Source organism: Pieris rapae, chromosome 21 (assembly GCF_905147795.1).
Source record: "Pieris rapae chromosome 21, ilPieRapa1.1, whole genome shotgun sequence".
Classification (NCBI taxonomy): Eukaryota; Metazoa; Arthropoda; class Insecta; order Lepidoptera; family Pieridae; genus Pieris; species Pieris rapae.
Genome location: NC_059529.1, coordinates 686,707 through 705,620, shown reverse-complemented (window position 1 = coordinate 705,620; position 18,914 = coordinate 686,707). Strand labels below are relative to the sequence as shown.

General features: G+C 32.1%; 2 protein-coding genes across 2 annotated transcripts; one reads left to right on the top strand and one right to left on the bottom strand.

Moving 5' to 3' along the window:
- The first annotated feature begins 3,984 nt into the window (after window positions 1-3,984).
- On the top strand, window positions 3,985-8,258 carry LOC111000321 (odorant receptor 30a-like). Its single transcript, XM_022269713.2, has 4 exons — window positions 3,985-4,102; window positions 6,051-6,246; window positions 7,017-7,234; window positions 7,567-8,258. Exons 1-4 carry the CDS (start codon window positions 3,985-3,987, stop codon window positions 8,256-8,258), a joined length of 1,224 nt encoding a protein of 407 aa, XP_022125405.2.
- Window positions 8,259-9,374: 1,116 nt separating this feature from the next.
- On the bottom strand, window positions 9,375-17,048 carry LOC111000322 (cytochrome P450 4c21-like). Its single transcript, XM_045632905.1, has 10 exons — window positions 16,908-17,048; window positions 16,225-16,314; window positions 15,421-15,531; window positions 14,208-14,393; window positions 13,584-13,777; window positions 13,062-13,122; window positions 12,321-12,516; window positions 11,560-11,705; window positions 10,617-10,793; window positions 9,375-9,561 (listed from the first exon to the last, which is right to left on the bottom strand). The coding sequence occupies exons 1-10, from the start codon at window positions 17,026-17,028 to the stop codon at window positions 9,395-9,397; spliced, it is 1,449 nt and encodes a 482-aa protein (XP_045488861.1). The 5' UTR covers window positions 17,029-17,048; the 3' UTR covers window positions 9,375-9,394.
- Window positions 17,049-18,914: the final 1,866 nt, after the last annotated feature.

Genomic DNA, 18,914 nt, shown 5'->3' with positions numbered 1-18,914 from the left:
GATTTGTGGATACGAACGTCTTTTATTTTATTAATGGATACTTTATTTAAAATTATTTCTAAACAAATCTACTAGATATATTAACATGGGATTATATGGTATATACTATTTATCCAGGTTATGTTGTTAATTTCTGTCCTGTAAAGTAAGCGGTATTTTTTTAAGGTCCTTCGTGAACTTGATAGAACTTGATACTAATTAAAATCACCAGACGATACAAATAAATAACTCCTACAAAATTTTTGTAAAATGTAGGTAATAACTACGAAAATAGCTTCTCGTTCGGAGTCATCCATTAAGATGCGACGAAGCGAGAACCATACGATATGAGATGTATCCGAACAGACAGACGACGGGTTTTCGCTTTAATAAGAAAAAAGAAACAATATTTTTGAACACATTTCCGGTTCTATCATACATCTCCGGTAAATATTTTAACTAAATTGGCTATGACTTCCATAAACATCAAATCTAACAGTTTTGCGGCGACACCAGGTGGTTCAGCATCCCATTTAATGTAGTGTAGAAGGTGGAAGTACATATATATGTTAACTAGCGACCCGCCCCGGCTTCGCACGGGTGCAATGCTGATACTAAATACACTACAGAAAATTTGTGAACGTTTATATATAAAAATGCGGGTTATCCATAAGAGATAGACATATACCTATACGGACTTTTCTGTAGACCTTTTCAATGTGTACAATACTTAGTGCATTATTTTGATAAAACTCGTAGGGTTCAGCCTGCGTTTGCAATGTAAGCGGAAAAAATGTAATTATTTACGACATCACATTAGAAACCTCAAAAATAACAGTACTTCTCCACAATTTAATGGATGTTTTTATAGATATAAACCTTCCTCTTGAATCACTCTATCTATTAAAAAAAACTGAATCAAAATCCGTTGCGTAGTTTCAAAGATTTAAGCATACAAAGGGACATAGGGACAGAGAAAGCGACTTTGTTTTATAATATGTAGTGATGAAGTCTTTTCCATGTTAATAATGAGTAAAAGAACCCGCTAAAAATGGGTGTATATGAGCTGCGATGACTGCCCTTTTTGGGCGTCCCGCATGCTCGTTTGTCCCCCTATTATATAAAAAGAATCAGCATCATACATATTTTTGTATGTAATTCATGTCATTTGTCAATCTGTCACGCACAGATTTACAAATGACATGTCAATGACGACGTGTGTCATGACACACGTCATGACACATGACGACTTTTTGGGTCTAAGGCAAGCAGGTTACTTGACTGTTCCAGCTAATTTTAAATACGAATACGGATAGGAACTGTAACCACTAGATCAACCCTGATGTTGATCTTTTTTATTCGTCAGAAAACTATAATACTATACTCTTACACTCTAAATTGCTTAACGTTTGTTAATTAAAGATATAGATCTCAGACAGAACAAGACGAATCACGGTTGAAAACAATTAATATATCATACCATTTTACTTAAAGACATTTTAAATTATAAATCATTATACCGTCTTTATTGTCTCGTCTCTTTGTAATTTACAATGAGTTCGAGCAGCCCACAATAAATATAATTTTATGCAAACAGACTCACAAAGGCTAGAGTCTCGCGGGAATATTATTTTCTATTTTAATGATGTGGTTTCCACGTTCCAACAGACCATGTAATGTGTGAATACAAAATCAAGTTTGCGATATTTTTATGTGTATTTCTAAATTTGTAGGTTACGAAATATGAAATCCTTGTAGTTCCTACATAGTCAACATGTGGAAGTGAGAATACATTTATATCAAAAATATGAATCGTAACATAAAATGTTTCTTATTCTACTTTATTCTCACATACGCTGTCATAAGAGAGACGCTGGGCAGAAACCGGTGGAAACATAGTCCACTCCTGATGCTTTTTTATGCTATTATTTGGACCCTCAAAAATCAAGTTTTACTCAAAATATACACGCCTACATTGTTAGGTGAAGTGGACCACTACAGAAATGTTGTAGAATTGTTTATACGTTTAAAATTCGTCTGCAACTTGCATATATTTCTTTGATGATATTTACGCCTATGACATGCTGATTTCCTCACAATATTAACATTCGCCGTACGGGATGGGCCTACAGAAAAATAAATTTACCGCTGTGTTACAAGTATATATATTTATCTCAAATTTCTTTTCTAAAATCATGACAATATGTAGGACTCTATATTTCGCCTTACGTCTGAAGCAACAAAATAATTATTTCCGGTAAGCTATGTTAAGCGCGCTAATATTTCACTTTATATAATAATACTAAGCAATTATATAATACCCCGTATTAAATACGCACTTACTTTGCAAGTAAGACCGAAGATAGTGTCTAACGCCCAATCTATATCATGAAATATTGATAACAGGGTGCCAATAACCAATCGACGGATTGTAACAGCCATCTGTCGATATAAGCTATCCATGGTAGGTCGGATCGGCATAATATGTGGGTAAACTTTTGTATGAAAATGACAGTTCAACTGTGGCAAAATCCTATCTTACGATTTTAACTTACACCAGTTTTTAATTAATTAAAAAGATATATGGTATTTTTTAAACATGGACATGAATGTTTTAATATTATTTGTACGGTTTTATTTACTTTATTTGCTTTATATTGGTTATCAAATATGAGTGTAAAGAACGAAGACATTGCATTCTATCCGTCACCTAAAATGGATTGTCTTCGTGGGGATTGGTTATTGGGATAGATAGGAGATCGATCGACTGTCACTGTGGATTAATTATTGGATTCAGGCGGAATATTATTCTTATTTTTGAGAAAACTTCGTTTGTTGTGCTATTTTATTTATTGAATAGTCAATAACAACAAACTAAGACTGAGAAAGCGCAAGATAAACTCGGAGTCGGACGTCCATATCTTAAACTTGTACCATCTTTCATTGTTTAGGAATCGACGTCCTTTGATAGCTATTTACTAAATTGGGGTCTGTCTTGATCACAATACAAGTTTGTTTTATCTTGTTATAGTTTGAGAACTTCGCTGATTTGTGGATAATAAAATATAATTGGATATTAGATGAAATTTATTTTCGTTGTTAAAGAAAGCCCTGTTTTACACAATAATATACGTATATAATAACGGTTAGTATTTTGGGTTTTAAACCGGGTTTTAACACATGTACTTAGACAACTATTTCTATAATACAGCTAGTATATGTTTTTGTTTATGAATTGCATTTCTATTGACATGCCTATTCTATCACGGAGAAAAAACAAAAGATTTATCAACGGTTTTAGATGACGAATCTCTTTTGTTATCGCTCGTAGCTCATAGATCTGTCATTTTTGTATAGAATAATTTTTGTTGTTTGTTTTATTTAATATTTTTAGGAGTTTCTCAGAATTAAACCAAGTATATTAGGAGGTGTTTATATGCTACTGACCTATTGTTCTTTTAAAGTTAATTTTTTCTACTTCATATTATAAGTTAGAAAAGAAATTGCAATTTTTGTCATTCACCTCCATTAAAAATGCTTGAGATCAATTGAATCTGACTGCATCAACAAGCAACATATATAAAATGAAAGAAAAAAATTAGTGGGTCATCAACGCCGTATACTTTTTGGGTCTAAGGCAACTTACTATTTCCCTTGGTTTCCTCACAATCTTTATCGTCATCATTCGAGCGAATGTTGAACGCGAAAGAAAGAAACGAACCTACGATCTCAGGGAGAGTTTTGTAGAAAGGGTAGATCATTTATTATATACACTCCATATTCAAAAACCTATTAATAAGCATTATTTTAATATTGGAAAATCAATTTCCATCAATTAAATTGTCAAGTCCGCTTTTATTATTTTACGCCAAAAGGAGTTTCCACTGTTTTTTAATTATAGGTGCATTTAAATTAAACTTAGATATACTGCAGTCAAGCCTTGAATTCGAACAATATCAATAGTTTGTTAAATTTTAACAGCAGAAAATCAATAATAATTTTAAAATGTTTAAGAAATTACAGCAATTCGGTATACGCTACTGTGATTTTCAGACAATGATAAGCAATGTCTCGATACTTCTGAGATTATTACTCATTACTATTGATAAACGAAATACTAAAAGTAAGTAAATGTTTATCTTAATCCTGTAGAAAAATTCCTGACTAACGTCTCTACTAAACAGCGAATGGACACAATTGGCAAACAAATTTTATTTGGCTCGCGATATTCGCATAACTTTTTCTGTTTTCTTGGGCTATTCTTGTATAATATAATTAATTACCTATAAATAATTACATATTTATATAATTATTTAACTATGTAGGTTAGGAAATAAATAATTTCAAAATACTACAATATTAATTTTTAATAATTAATTTAAATAATTATTCCTTAAGTATTTACAGTAAAAAAATGTAAAATAGATGTTTTTAATTTTTTTTTAAGCCTTACGATGTAACAGAAAATTGTTATCTATAGCTATTTGGTATACTTTAAATTAAATTCATTCACACATGTTTTATTCACACCCTTACAAATACACCCACAACCACTCATAATATAGCAGTTCCCAGTGAATCAGTAACATATATTTGTAAGGCATATACCGAACAATGGCCGTAATAGACCAGTGTCGATAATTTTTGAAACAAAAAAAAAAGGTCACTCAGGTATATAAATTATCTTAAAACAGCAATAAATAGGCATCTACAAATATTATTTACAGAAGATTCTACAACTTTTTCAAAATATTGTAGATGTCTTATTAAATATTAACTTTATTAACTTATTTGTTTGTTAATTATAGAAGTATATTTTAATTTGCAATTTTTTCGTTTATCAATGAAGCATGAAATCTTACGTTTTTTGAGTAATTAAAGTGTAAATTGTAATAAATACCTCAAAATTGTACATAATTAAAAGAAAATTTTCGAATTTGAGGTTTTTTCAATTTTTTGCATTTTCTAATAATATTTCCTATAGTAATGTATATTTTTTTTTACACCATCAGAAAGTAGATATTTCAACGAACAAAAAGCCCCCAAACTTTTTGAAAAAAGCTGAAATTTTGACGTCAGAATTTTCGATTGAAAATTAGGGTGCTTTTTTGATATTAAGTTAAAATGAGGCGAAAAAATAAATATTTTTAATCAAATAAATTACAGTATATTTGGGACATAAGAAGGTAAGTTTTCACCAAATTTCGTAGAAAAAAAAACTTTTTAAAAAAGATATAAATAAAAAACCAAAAACTTGGTTTTTTGAATTTTTCACCTAAATTTTGAGGTTATGTGAAAAAATTGTAAATACCAAAGTTGTAGATCTTTTTATGACCTACAACTTTGCCATATAACTTTTTTCCATAGGACTGGTAGTTTCGCCGGAAATCAAGATAAACAATTTTTCCCCCTTAAAAGTCACCCCCCTCCCACTTCCCGAACTCGGATCGACCGTAATTTATTTTTCCTTTCATTTTGATCATATTCCCCTGCATTTCTAATGGGTTTCATCCTACTGTAATTTTTTTTCATTTTTTACTATTTTTGAAGGCTTCGGCACTGGTCTATAAAACATAGTGCATTCGAAAAATATTAGCAAGGTATACTTTGAGTACCTATACCACCGATTTAGAGTATTATTTAAATAATTAAAAAAAAGGTAAATTTTGTGAAGCCGACGCTGTTTAATTAAACATCAAAATAGTTATAAATGATAGGAATACTTTTTTTTAAGCCCAAAAAGTCCATATAATTTTCTACTAAAAAAAAACAACTCCCGTTAAAAATCAACGTTATTAATGTCAAAATAAATGTTAGTAAATCTATCGCTACGAGACCCAACTAGGCACTACAGCATAATTATCATCATTTTGAAAGGAACTGAACGGAACCCAATTGTCGAAAGGAGACAATTACAAAAATCATTCCACGAAATAACTCAGACATACTCCGTTGAACCGCAGTCACCAAGATCGGTTTACGCACGAGTTAAGCTTGCAACACAAATCCTTTGACTGATTTCTAAACGTTTTATGTTTATATACTTTTTAAAATGTTTATTATTATTTCAGGAATTCCCTTTATATCCTTCGTAGTGACAATACTAATTTCAGTGGGTTACTTCTATACATATCTGATTTCTGCTGTATGGTATGTGTTCTGGCGTTGTCAGGAAACTGGAGACAAAATATCCGCCTTGATCGTATTTTCCCTTGGTGTTGCTAGTGAGATATCCGCTTTCAAATTGTTGTTCATGTATATTTACAGGTATATATTATGTAAAAGAAATCGGTTGACTGTAAAGTTGGTTTGCTAACGATAGTTGAACGTGACAACGTCATAAGAAAATACTGATGGAATAGTTGCATTTTTCAAAAGAAATTTTTTAATTTATTTGTTTAATAGATATTTATATTTAGTATGGATATAGAGAAGAAGCTAAATGGAAATCACAATTTAATTGATCAAGTATTATTTATTTGTACGTATAAATACAATTATGTCAATTTTAAACGAACTCATTGTCGCTCGTTCCGCGCTCTCGCTTGCACTTCAAGCCTTAAATGGAACGCCTCAGAGCGAGGTAACGCCGCATTTTTCGTGCGTACAGCCGGCTCCATCGAATTATAAGACGTTGTCACGTCAAAATTAGAAGCCGTAATCAAAGTCGCCATATAATTTATAATAGATAAACTAAATATGTCATTAAATTAAAAGTATACACTTCCAAATTACTTTTTGTTTGGGCTTTACAATTGAGGTGTCTTAAACGTTAACTCATGATTACAACTTAGGGTGTAGTTAGTCATAGGCGACTGATTGCCCTAGTGTAGCTGGCTTATCATGAATCCTGTTACATATATCCAAACCGGAATATTCCTCATAAATCAGCTGTGATATTAGTAATAATTAGGACAACTTGGTAATCCTAATTATTACAAACCTACAAAAACTATACAGCGGCAATATCATTCATATTGCCGCTGTATAGTTTTAATTATAGTTTAAATTTTTATTCATTTGTCAATTTATTTTAGTGACACTATAAGGAACATCGTGGAAGGCTATCTCAATTTAGACGCTAAAACCCGTACGGAAACCCGTTTAGCTAAAAGCCTAGAAAGCAAATTAAAGATTATCAAAAAACGCGCAATTATGTACTGGTGCATTATAATTTCTAACGGAGTTCTGTACGCGTTTAAACCTCTTTTACTACCAGGACGACATCTGATGGAAGATAATTTTGATCTTTTTGGTAAGACGGTTTTAGTGAAAGCATTGTTGGGTGCCTTTTTTCACCTAATTCGCTGTTTTGCTGAAGTTTTTTTTTGTCTCTGCTTTACCAAAAATTCTTGGTAATTTTATGGTATTGTGTATTTGTCTTATCTTGTATACGTTTTTAATTTCTATGTTTTGCAAAACGTATGTTTACATAATATATTGTCGTACATATGAGATAGAAGATTTTATAAAATTATCAGTATATTTCGTAATATGTATGATGTGGTAGACATAATAAATAAGTAAGGCCACCTTAATTTTTAATGATGCTTGATAATTCAAGTATATTTTTTTTTTCATTTACAGGTTTGGACCCAATACTAGAATCGCCTAATTACGAAATAGCGTTCACATCGTGTGTTCTAGGTATTTTCTATACCTGTTACCTGGCTTCTAGCATCAGCGCGTTTCTTATAGTCATCGCGGGATACACAGAATCGCAACTCATTGTTCTTAGCGAGGAAATAAAGAATTTATGGGACGATGCTAAGGAACAAATTAACAGAAATAATGATAGCACTTCATACACAGAAGACGATATTAAGCGTTTGAATAATATCATTAACAACCGTCTTAAAAATATAATAATTACGCACATAACCAACATAGATCTTATGAATGATGTGAAAAGTGTATTCAGTGGATCGATTCTGATAGAGTTCCTTCTTGTTATTACAAGTTTGATTGCTGAATTACTTGGAGGATTGGAGAACACATATTTGGAAATGCCTTTCGCGTTGGCACAATTAACTATGGATTGTATAACTGGACAAAAGCTGATTGATGCATGTGATGTTTTTAACCGGGCAATTTACGATAGCAAATGGGAAAACTTTGATAATAAAAATGCCAAAATGGTACTATTGATGTTGCAAAACTCACAAAAGCCTTTATATTTATCCGCTGGTGGAATGACTAATCTCAGTTTCGTATGTCTTATGTCAATATTAAGAATGATTTATTCTGGATACACCACATTGCGTAGTACAATAAATTAGTAAATAGATAATTTGTTTATACACATACACACATACACATACATACCACACCAAACATACTACAATACAATGACCAAAATATAAAAACTAAATCTTATGATTTACTGAAATAAATACTCCAAAAGGATTTCTGATTTCTGTTACATGCTATGCCACCTTAGCGTTTCTGAAATTCTTAATTCCTAATTTATTAGAAATTATACCTATCAATACATATAATAAAAAACTGAAATTCAAATTTCTAACAACCAAATTGTCCCCCTGTGGGGCGTTTGACCCACGTTCGAAAGCACTAGTCTAGAACGTTATAATATTAATATTATGACGTCCAATAAGAAAAAAACATTCTCAATAGAGTTTTAATACTTCCCCGGGGCACTGGATATACAATTGTAATTGATATGAATTGTAATGAAATAAAATATTTTAAATTGGATTCAGATGCAATGCTTTGAATTGTTGCAGTAGATCGGGATATAACGAGTAGATACTTAAATGTTCATAAATTATTAAAATTTAATAGGAATAAATTTAAATTCCTGAAATATAGAAAGAGTTTTATTTGTATTTCGTATGTATTGTATTTTAGTTGCAAATGAGAATTAAAAAATGCGGCAAAAAAATTACATTTTATGAGATATATTTATGAAACAAAACATATAAAATCTAACAAAATACTGGAACCCACTTAAACATAGTTTCCGGAGAAAAGGACAAAGGACGAAACACATTTGGAAATTATTGGTATTAAAACCGAAGTTGCACACTCTAGAAGCTATAAAAAACATATTTTAACCGTTAATTGCCGATAATTTTTAATGATAGTTCTCTTGTACTTTTTTCAATTTAAATCGATTAGAATGTCAATCATACGCTTACATTAAAATTGGTTGTTTCATTTTTAATATCGAAAATATATCTTCATAAATTACAAAGAAACTGCTTTACTTATAAACCCCTTTTATATTCTTATGTCTTACGTCATTTGCACGCTACAAATTTGCAGGTTTGTCACAAGACGATATTGTCATTAAAACACCTTCATTTTAGATACTTTTTAATTACTTCAACTTCAACATTAAACAATTTAGATACTACCTCAATATTTCCTTTTACAAAAAAATAATCATCATTGCTTAGTTGGACTTGCGCAGTTGTATCTTCATAAAACAGTCATTCAAAGGTCGTAACACAATGTCGATTTTAAACTCCATTCTGTTGAAATTGTCGTCGGTAATTATTTCATAACTTCGTATGCAGTACACCAAAACTGTCTTCAAAAATGCCATTGAGTATTTCTTGCCTGGGGAATCGCAAGTTTGCTTTAATACATAAACAACATAACGAACCTAATATCTGAACATACAAACAGAATATAATGTTTATAGAACTTTATTTCTCATTACAAAAAAAAATATTTATATGAGAAACTTACTATTAATATATATATATCTACGTGTATCTCGCTCGTATACATATATATACGAGCGAGATACACGTCGCCATAAGCCGTCTTAATTTCAGTCAACTGTGTTCATTCTAACATGCATCTTTACTGCCTTTTTGAATTTGTCAAACACTCCAATATTGCGAATTTGAATATATTGATTTTAAAAGAAATTATTTTCTTGCAATTACACAAGCTTCAATGCTTCAGTATTAATCTAAATTATTACTAAATCCGCTAGCCAATCGCCACTATTACTCCTTGGAGTCGTACTAACTGGCGAACTGACTTCACTCGACGAAGTGATTTGACGACTAGACTATACGAGCTGAGTGAAGCTTACATACAGAAACACTACATTTAATTATTAAATAAAGAAATAGCCTTAAGATCATAAATGTTTTTTTTTAATATATCTCATCAGATTTATTGACAAGGCCAGGCTATAAGACAGACTATAAGGCTAAAAAGACAATACTAGAGGCCAGGCCCCCTTTACGAAAGCGTTGCAAGTGCAAACCGTCTCAAAAATGATCGATATTTTATGTTCTCAGAGCGTATTTGCAGTATATATGTAAAATTTTGTTATTTGTTTAATGTAATAGGATCACCTGATGTTAAGTGATACCGCCACTTACATTGCCAGAAGGTTCGCAAGTGTTGCCATCCTTTTAAGAATTGGTTCGGAAATACTTTAGAAAGCAGCTACCACATAGTAATAGTGCGCGGAAAGACTGCTGTAAGAAACGCTCAGCTGTTGTGGATTGACGGATGTCGAGGTGATATGGATGATATTATGTAATCTGCAATAACGTCCGAAAATCTCCTCTGAATACTCTCCATGGTAGATGCTGTAGAAAATGCAGCGACCCCTAAACCACATAAACCTTTATTAACATTATCGAATATACCTATACAAGCTCTTTTCCCCGAGCTAAAAGGTAAATGTGAACTTGTGCTGGGGATGTTCGGTGGGAGCCATCTCTCTGGTCTGAACTCGGCTGCATCATCACCCCACAAACGTTTCGATCTTCCCGCACCCCATATGTTTATTATTGCCGTGGTACCTTTGGTTATAGTACAGGAACCTATAAACACAATTTCGGGACTCTCAGGAATCGGAATAATCACAAAAAATAAAACTATGATAGAAATAACTAAAGATGTATTACGATTTATTCCAGTAAAGGAAAACATCATGAGGAATCCTGCACACCTTTAATCTACACACGGCCTTAAAATCAGGTCCAACATCGGGAAAGTGTTGGGAGCACCCTAGATCGCTCCCTAAATTGCTTTGTGTGTAGGTAAATTGTACCCTAAATTTATTATCAACCCTAACTCAGAAATTGGTTGGGCGTGTTCATGATTCATTCCCACCACCATTATCCAGATATCGCCACAGATTTTAGGCCCATGTGTAGACACTTTATGTCAAAACAATCCTGTCAGTCACAGAAGGCCAATCACCGACTAGCCTCTTAAGAAATGGCAGATAAAACGACTACGTATGTATTAATCTTGGAGGAAGACTGCTCCTCCAACCAAAAGGGAAGATCCACGAATGTTATCAGTTATTCTCGCCAGCAATTTCAATTGATAATAAAGTAAACCTATATATGTAAATAAATATATTTTGTTTATTTATATAACTTCTGGTTATGTACTTCTTGCACTCATCATTTTTAATTATTTATTGTTTTCTTTTCTTACTAGGGTTGCCTGGAAGAGATCGCTTGTTAGCGATAAGGCCGCCCGTTGCATCCCTTGTAATTTATATGTATTGTGTTATTTGTGTTTCTCTCTAGCAACGAAGTGTGAATAAATAAATAAATAAAATAAAAATAAACCTACTGATCTTCAAGTCCTGGTCAGCCATTCGTAATACGGCGACAGCTGGTGGATACAATCTAAGGCTTTCATTAATAACTGCTTCACAGTAGGTTAGCTGAACCAAGTCTTCCTTCTTTAACGGTCTATCGCCAACTGTCCTCATTATCCTGTTAATAATGCATGGTCTTTATACATTTATTTTGATTTGATTTTTGAGTACATACTCTTGGGCCTTGGGATTTAAATGCACATGCGCTAGTTAAAGATTTAATTTAGCATAAATTAGAAAAAAGTTCACTGCAACAGGAACCAAATTTTATTTGTTATTTATTATTTTTTTATTATTATTATTATTACTTTGTTTTAAACTATAACATTGTATTGTATCATATATACCAAAGGTATTGCATGGCGCCAAACAAAAATTCTATTATGATTAATGAAATTCTAATTCTGTAAAAAATAATTAATTTACAGATATTTTAGTTTTTTTATTAGGTTTTTATTTAATTCTCTAATTTAACTTTATTTAATCAATTTCTGTAAAGTTGGATATAGAAGATCATTTTTCGAAAAATAAGGTCACAAAGAAGTTCCACTTTTTACGTGTGTACACTAGTACATGCACATATTTTTTTTATAACAGTGCAGGGTATTGCCATAGGGCTTAGTTAGAGGGCTCTGTTAGTTTTCATTACATTTGTTGTATATAGTCAGTTGAAGTAATAAATTCTTCATAACAATTAATAAAACTACTGTATATTTATACTAATTCTACTCACTCTTCATACATCTTCTCTTGGACATCCTTCCTACTGCCTATAACAAGAAGAGTATAGAAGAGGCTGGTAGCGACCGTTTCCTGTCCGGCCAATATGATAGTTGCAGTTTCCCACAAGATTTGTTGGTCAGTAAGAGTTGGGTCATGTTCCCGGAGCTCCAGTAATTTATCCAAAAAGGATTGAAAAGAATCTTTATCTATAAAAACGATTTTAAATACCACTATTATTGCAATAAGTAAATGCTATAAAGAAATAAAAGTTGGGTTATTTTATTTTAAAATTGTTTAGATTGGCCATCTCCAAGTCCTGACCTCAATCCAGTTCACGATGTTCTGTTCTGTTCTAGGAAACCGGCTTATGTCAGGCACAGGAGGCCGAACACCTATTAGATTGACAAACGATCATGAAACAGAGATAAAAACCTGAGGCCCAGTCTTAAAAAGGCTGTATCGACACTGATTATTTTTGTATAATTCTTGTATGGCACCTGTATATCGGTTTGAAAGAGATAATCAAGCATTTATTTAAAATATACCATAATTCAGTCAATTTCCACGTTTATATATATATATATAATCGAAAAGGATAACGCACTCGCGAGCCCTTTAGCATCGAGAGTGTCCATGGGCGGCGTTATCACTTAATATCAGGTGAGCCTCCTGCCCGTTTGCCCCCTATTCTATAAAAATAAAAAAAAGTCCGAAAATTAAAATTCGTTTAGCATGATTTTGTTATAATTACCATTATCAATATGATTGTCGTCGTTTCTTCTTGCGCGTTCTATTTTTTTATTATTCATTATCTGAAAAGAAAACAGTGTTTTCGTAGTATGAGTATTTAATCAAAAAGCAATGTATAATAGTTATAACACGACTTGCACATTAATAGATTATTTTATATAAGAGGCAAACGGGCAGAATGCTCTTCAGATATTATGTGATACCACCGCCCATGGACTCACATTGTCTCCTGCCACGCAAGTTTCCGGCCTTTTAAGAATTCGTATCTTTGTTATTGATGGTTGCTGATATAGTGGTGATGCGCGGCAAAAACTGCCTTACCTTACGAAAAGATTAATTGTATATTTGTTCTATTATATCTATTCAACTTCCAATATTAAGAATATTATAATAACGAAATTGGAGTCTTCCAGCTCCTTCCAAACATTTTCTTATCCATAAAACTGGCGAATACGAAGTGTGACGGAGTGTTTTGAAACTAGCATCAGCATAATTGATTACACTTGACCTAGACGAAACTTACGGTTTTTGAGACATTGTGCAAAACATCAACACATTTCAAGAGCTCCTTATACGCTGGCGTCAAACGGTACAGCCATTCTGGGTGCAGCAGAATATTGGTGCCTCTATCCACAATCAGATCGAGGGTGCGATGAAAGGCTTTATAGTACTCCTCTGTCACCATATTATTGGATTTCGACACCCCAAGGCCAGCCTCTAAAAATAATGTAGGCACCTATCTCTTTCAAGTTCTCTTATTATAATTTTAGATTTCTTTATTTCTGTTATGTAAGAAGGCAAACGAGCAGGAGGCTCACCTAATGTTAAGTAATGCAGCCGCCAATAGAAACTCACATTGGCAGAAGGCTCGCAAGTGCGTTGTCGGCCTTTCTAGAACCCTTTGCTTAGATCATTTTGGAAGATTAAAATAGGTCTGTTATTTATGAGTGATAAGATTTGGAAATCATGAATTTCCAAAAATAAGAATTTCAAAGAAAACATTCATCTACACATATTTTTAAGGTCTAAGATTTAATCCTTGGCGAAGTAATTAAAAACACAGAAAAGGTCGAATACCCGACTTCAGGGCTGTGTGGCTATCTAGAAGAAGCTGGTTAAAGTAGCAGCAGTAGACAAAGTGACTCACGACAAATAGTTTCCAAAGCTGAAAAGCACAAGTATGGGAAGGGTTCAAAGAAATCGCCGTCCACTTCCCGCACCAACTTTTGAACTAATTTCTGCGCTTGATCATTGAAAAACACTTGGTATTGATCTACAGCTGGTCCTATAAACGTGCTCGCCATCTTTTTAATGTTCTTCTTCCATATCCAACCTGAAGTATAATGTATATTGTTAACAGATACAGAGAATATAGTTTTATATAATTTAATAGCAAGAAAACAGGTTCAACTATCACGTAAATTTTGAAGATTCTTCTTAAAAACATATACGTGATATAGGAGCACGCACTGACATCTTTACTACATAGTATAAAACAAAGACGCGTTCTTTGTCCCTATCTACCTTTGTATGCTTAAATCTTTGAAACTACGCAACGGATTTTGATTTTTTTAATAGATAGAGTAATTCAAGGTTTATATGTATAATAAAATCCATTAAATAGTGGAGAAGTACTGTTATTTTTGAGGTTTCTAATGTGATGTCGTAAATAATTACATTTTTTCCGCTTACATTGCAAACGCAGGCTGAACCCTACGAGTTGTATCAAAATAATGTACTAAGTATTGTACACATTGAAAAGGTCTACAGAAAAGTCCGTGATGGTATATGTCTATCTCTTATAGATAACCCACAATAACTTTTTTTTGTCATTTACTTTTTACGACAAATATTGGCTAATTTTCGAAGCGATTTTAACCAATACAGCATTAATCCTCAACCAATTTAATACCTTGAATACATTGTTCATGTAATATACAATAACAATACATAATAAAAACCTGGTTTTCATCAGCATTGCACCCGTGCGAAGCTGGGGCGGGTCACTAGTATTATATATAAATCACTTGTGACGTTGTTTGTCCGCTATGGACTCCTAAACTACCGAATAGATATCAATCAAATTTGCAAACCGTGTACAGTTTAATCTAACTTACAAGATAGCTTACATCTTAATTTATACCCGCAATATTATTTTATTGCAAATATTTGTTTATTATTTGATCTAACAGATGGCGCTGTGTTAAAAGTACCAACATTTCACATAAGCTATCTATCTATTTTTCACATAAGTTAGCCTAACGTTTGCCTTGAATAGCTTACTACTATGTAATATAACAAAAACCTTAGCCACAGCAACGCTTGGCCGAGTCTGCTAGTATAATATATAGATTGCTTACCAGGCGCAGTAAATAAGCCATTTCCAAGCCAAGCATTAGCAAATTTGTAATAGTATGGTTTTTCTATGAAGGTGTTTGCCACCAGTCTGATATCATCAGGGTCACTCAATACTGTAATATTTTTTTTGTATTTAAATTTTATTCATTGGTTAGGAACTTATTTAACTTTAATGGATGTGTATATAGCATGTTATAATAATGAATAGTTAATAGTAATTGCAATGACATCGGAAGTTTTCAATTGTTTTGCGTAATCGTAAGATATTTTATTCATTTCGATGATTACAAGCATGCAGGACACGGGCAAGAGGTTCACCTGGTGTTAGAAATACCGCCGCCCATGGACACTCAATGCCAGAGGGTGAGTCAGTTGCCGGCATTTAAAAAATCGGTACGCTCTTTTCTTGAAGGACCCGAAGTTGAGTTTACTCAGGTTACATTCCTTTACGAACGGATACGTACGTTTTCACCAAGAGACATTAGAAATATCGGTGGTTTTAGGTCAAGGCCTCAAATTTCTGTATCTGTTTAGAAACATTCATTTTATTTATAGATAAGTACTTAATCACTAATCAGCCGTCTATGCCTGACATACGCTTGATTTGATAGATTGTCTAAGGCAAGATTTCTCCACAACGTTTCCATTTACAGTGAATCTTCAATTGGATATAATTACATTAATGCACAGCTGTGATAAGAACCACCTCAGTGTTGAGAGAAGACTAAAGCCACTAGGCCAAACATTAAACTAAATTTAATCACTAAAATTTGACCTTAAAACTTTAACTTAAAAGTATTACTTACATAAAATCGGCATTGGTCCCGCCCAGAACACAAATGGTTTGTTAGCACTTTCACATTTCTTCGTTACGTCTTCAAATGTTAGGAATAGCTCTAAAAAATACCATAGGTAAGTTAGGTTGACATGAGAACTTGTGCGGAGGTAGTCGGTAATCGTGTAATGGATAAACCTGTGCTATTACCACACCCGGCCCAGGGTGACTGTTGGTGAAGGATGAGGGCATATGCACAATAGCAAGTCTCAAATAGCCTTCCTGCACTAAGGAAACCAGTCGCATAAGGGTATGCTCAATTCATTTTCCCAAATAGATAAAATAATTAAATCTATTCTTAGCCTCAGATTTCTGCCTCTGTTTTATTGATTGATTTCAATGGACCAATTGTAACAACAATAACCAATGAAATAATAAAGTATTTTTATGACTAATCTTATATATGTTAAATCAATCTTATAACATAGAAAAGCATCTAGTTTTGGCCCGTCATTTAAATTTTAATCCGAAATTTTAATAATCCTTAACCATGATTAGAGTGATTCATTTCTAGTAAAAAAACCAAACACCAATCGTTGTTTCTTAAAACACATATTTTAGGAACACATTTATTAACAATATATAAATATCATAAACATACCTATATCAAATTAGTAAGATTTTGACATATATTTTTATATAAAAAATACTTACTCCGTGAATTTCCATACAATTTGTAAGCGTTTCCCAATAATGGTAGATTCGTATAGGATGGCAAATGAGCGTAGTTTTTTCTGGCTCTCCAATGCCAGGTTAACGCACAGAAGCATATCATAACAATAAGACACGCCCATAGATATATCTATAATTTAATCGTATGTACCAGTAGTTAAGTAAATTTAATTCATTTATTTTACTGTATGAATTACATAATAAATGTACTTTAATAATTTGTACATTGGCAGGTACTATTTTATATATGCCAACTTCGATTCGCTTTATATTATTTTTCACTAAGCCTACCTTTAGTACCTAAGTTTTAGTAGCTACAGACCGACATATGGAGCGTATGCGTATAAACTTTTGTAAACAAAACTACAGTTCCTTATTTTTCTCTCCGTGAAAACCTTCCTCAGAGTTCAAAGAATAAATAAAAAAATTACTAAAAATTGTCAAGCGATCGAGTTTTAGGCTTAGTAAGATATTTTGCGATTTCGTTTCGTAGAAGAAACAAAATTGGAAACGACTTTAGCGTACTATATAAACGTTTAACAAAATGATTAACTAATTATTTAAATTAAATTAAATACTTTATAGGTTACTTGAAAAGGAAGTGTAAATGGTTACCTACACTATTTCTAATTTATAAAGGCTATTCTGTGCTTCAACTATTAATAGCTCACCATTTTAAATATATTTCTGTTAGATTCACGACTTTCAGCGACAAATGCCGTACAAATACTATATTCTACAAGAGTGGTACAGCAAATAAACCTTAATCATCAAGATCTTAGTACAATGAAGTATAATCGCGCACACAAGTGTCAACATAAACCCTAATAAAAGTAGTTTAAAAAAATACATTTTAAATTCATTTTAAACCGATGGAATACCTCTGCAAAAACCTCTCAGCCACTCATTTTAATCGCCCAGTTTTGAGTCATACAAAATGATTGTAAGGCAAAAAAAAGTATTTGAACTAGAGAAAATTAATGCCAAGGATCATTTAAGTAAGCGTAAAATTTATAAAAAACTTTATTGATTTATTTACTTTTAACGAGAGTTTTTAATTTATTCAGTGACAATTCTTTAATTTCGCTTGCGAGTTTGATAGAAAAACGAGTACCTACAACTTCTTCTGGAGGCTGGTTAGTCGCTTAGATTTGTTCCATTTCAAGTATTATACTGATGAAAGTATATTTTTTTGTACATACAACAAGGATTTACTTAGATTAGGATAATAACAAACAAAAAATTCATTAAAAATATATTGAAAAGGAATTGGATTCTTACATTTAATCAGTGTACATTTTATGTAATATATACTAGCTTTTATGCAAAATAAACTTCTGTATCGAACTTTTAACTTGAGAGAATTACTTTTTTGCAATAACATAAAAGTGAAAAAAAGTCCATTATACTATCATTACGTTGCTAACAAACAAATCACATCCATTAAATCTAAATTCAGAGGTGTAATGTCGTGAGAAATAAGAAAAAACTAGAAAATTCCTCAATTTTTGCAATTATCGCTATTAAAATTTTATAGTAAAATAAAACTATGTAAATTTTAATACATCTAGTAGTAAACTGATGGTATTTTATTACAGGAATAAAGCATATTATCAGTTAGAACATCGTCCGAAGTTACGGCCTCTGGGGACCCTCATACAATGCTTACCAACCTGTAGAATCGTAGTACGGTAAGTAGATATGTATTATGGCACCAACACAAGGAGAAAAGGAAATCATAAAATGTTCACTATTTGTAAAAAAAGTCAAATTTAAAGTTTGTTTATTAAGAACATTAATAATAATTGACATTTTACAAATTACCGCCAAAATTCACACTCCCTTTTCATATAATCTGCGACCAAGAGATTAAATTTTTTAGAAAAAATTTCGAAGTAAAGACATTATAATGTCATAGTATATGAATATCATTAATATTTTGATATCTAGTCTGTGGTTTATGTAAATAAATAAGTAAAAACTTTTTAA

What these genes read in the sequence shown, in the direction of transcription:
- LOC111000322 (XM_045632905.1), bottom strand. Translation starts at nt 17,028, where the DNA reads ATGATATGCTTCTGTGCGTTAACCTGGCATTGGAGAGCCAGAAAAAAC. An exon ending in CGACAATCATATTGATAATG is followed by an intron (nt 12,517 to 13,061) that starts GTAATTATAACA and finishes TCGTTTTTATAG; the next exon opens with ATAAAGATTCTTTTCAATCC. An exon ending in GGGGAAAAGAGCTTGTATAG is followed by an intron (nt 9,562 to 10,616) that starts GTATATTCGATA and finishes GCGATTCCCCAG; the next exon opens with GCAAGAAATACTCAATGGCA.
- LOC111000321 (XM_022269713.2), top strand. Translation starts at nt 3,985, where the DNA reads ATGTTTAAGAAATTACAGCAATTCGGTATACGCTACTGTGATTTTCAG. An exon ending in TGATAAACGAAATACTAAAA is followed by an intron (nt 4,103 to 6,050) that starts GTAAGTAAATGT and finishes TTATTATTTCAG; the next exon opens with GAATTCCCTTTATATCCTTC. An exon ending in TTGTTCATGTATATTTACAG is followed by an intron (nt 6,247 to 7,016) that starts GTATATATTATG and finishes AATTTATTTTAG; the next exon opens with TGACACTATAAGGAACATCG.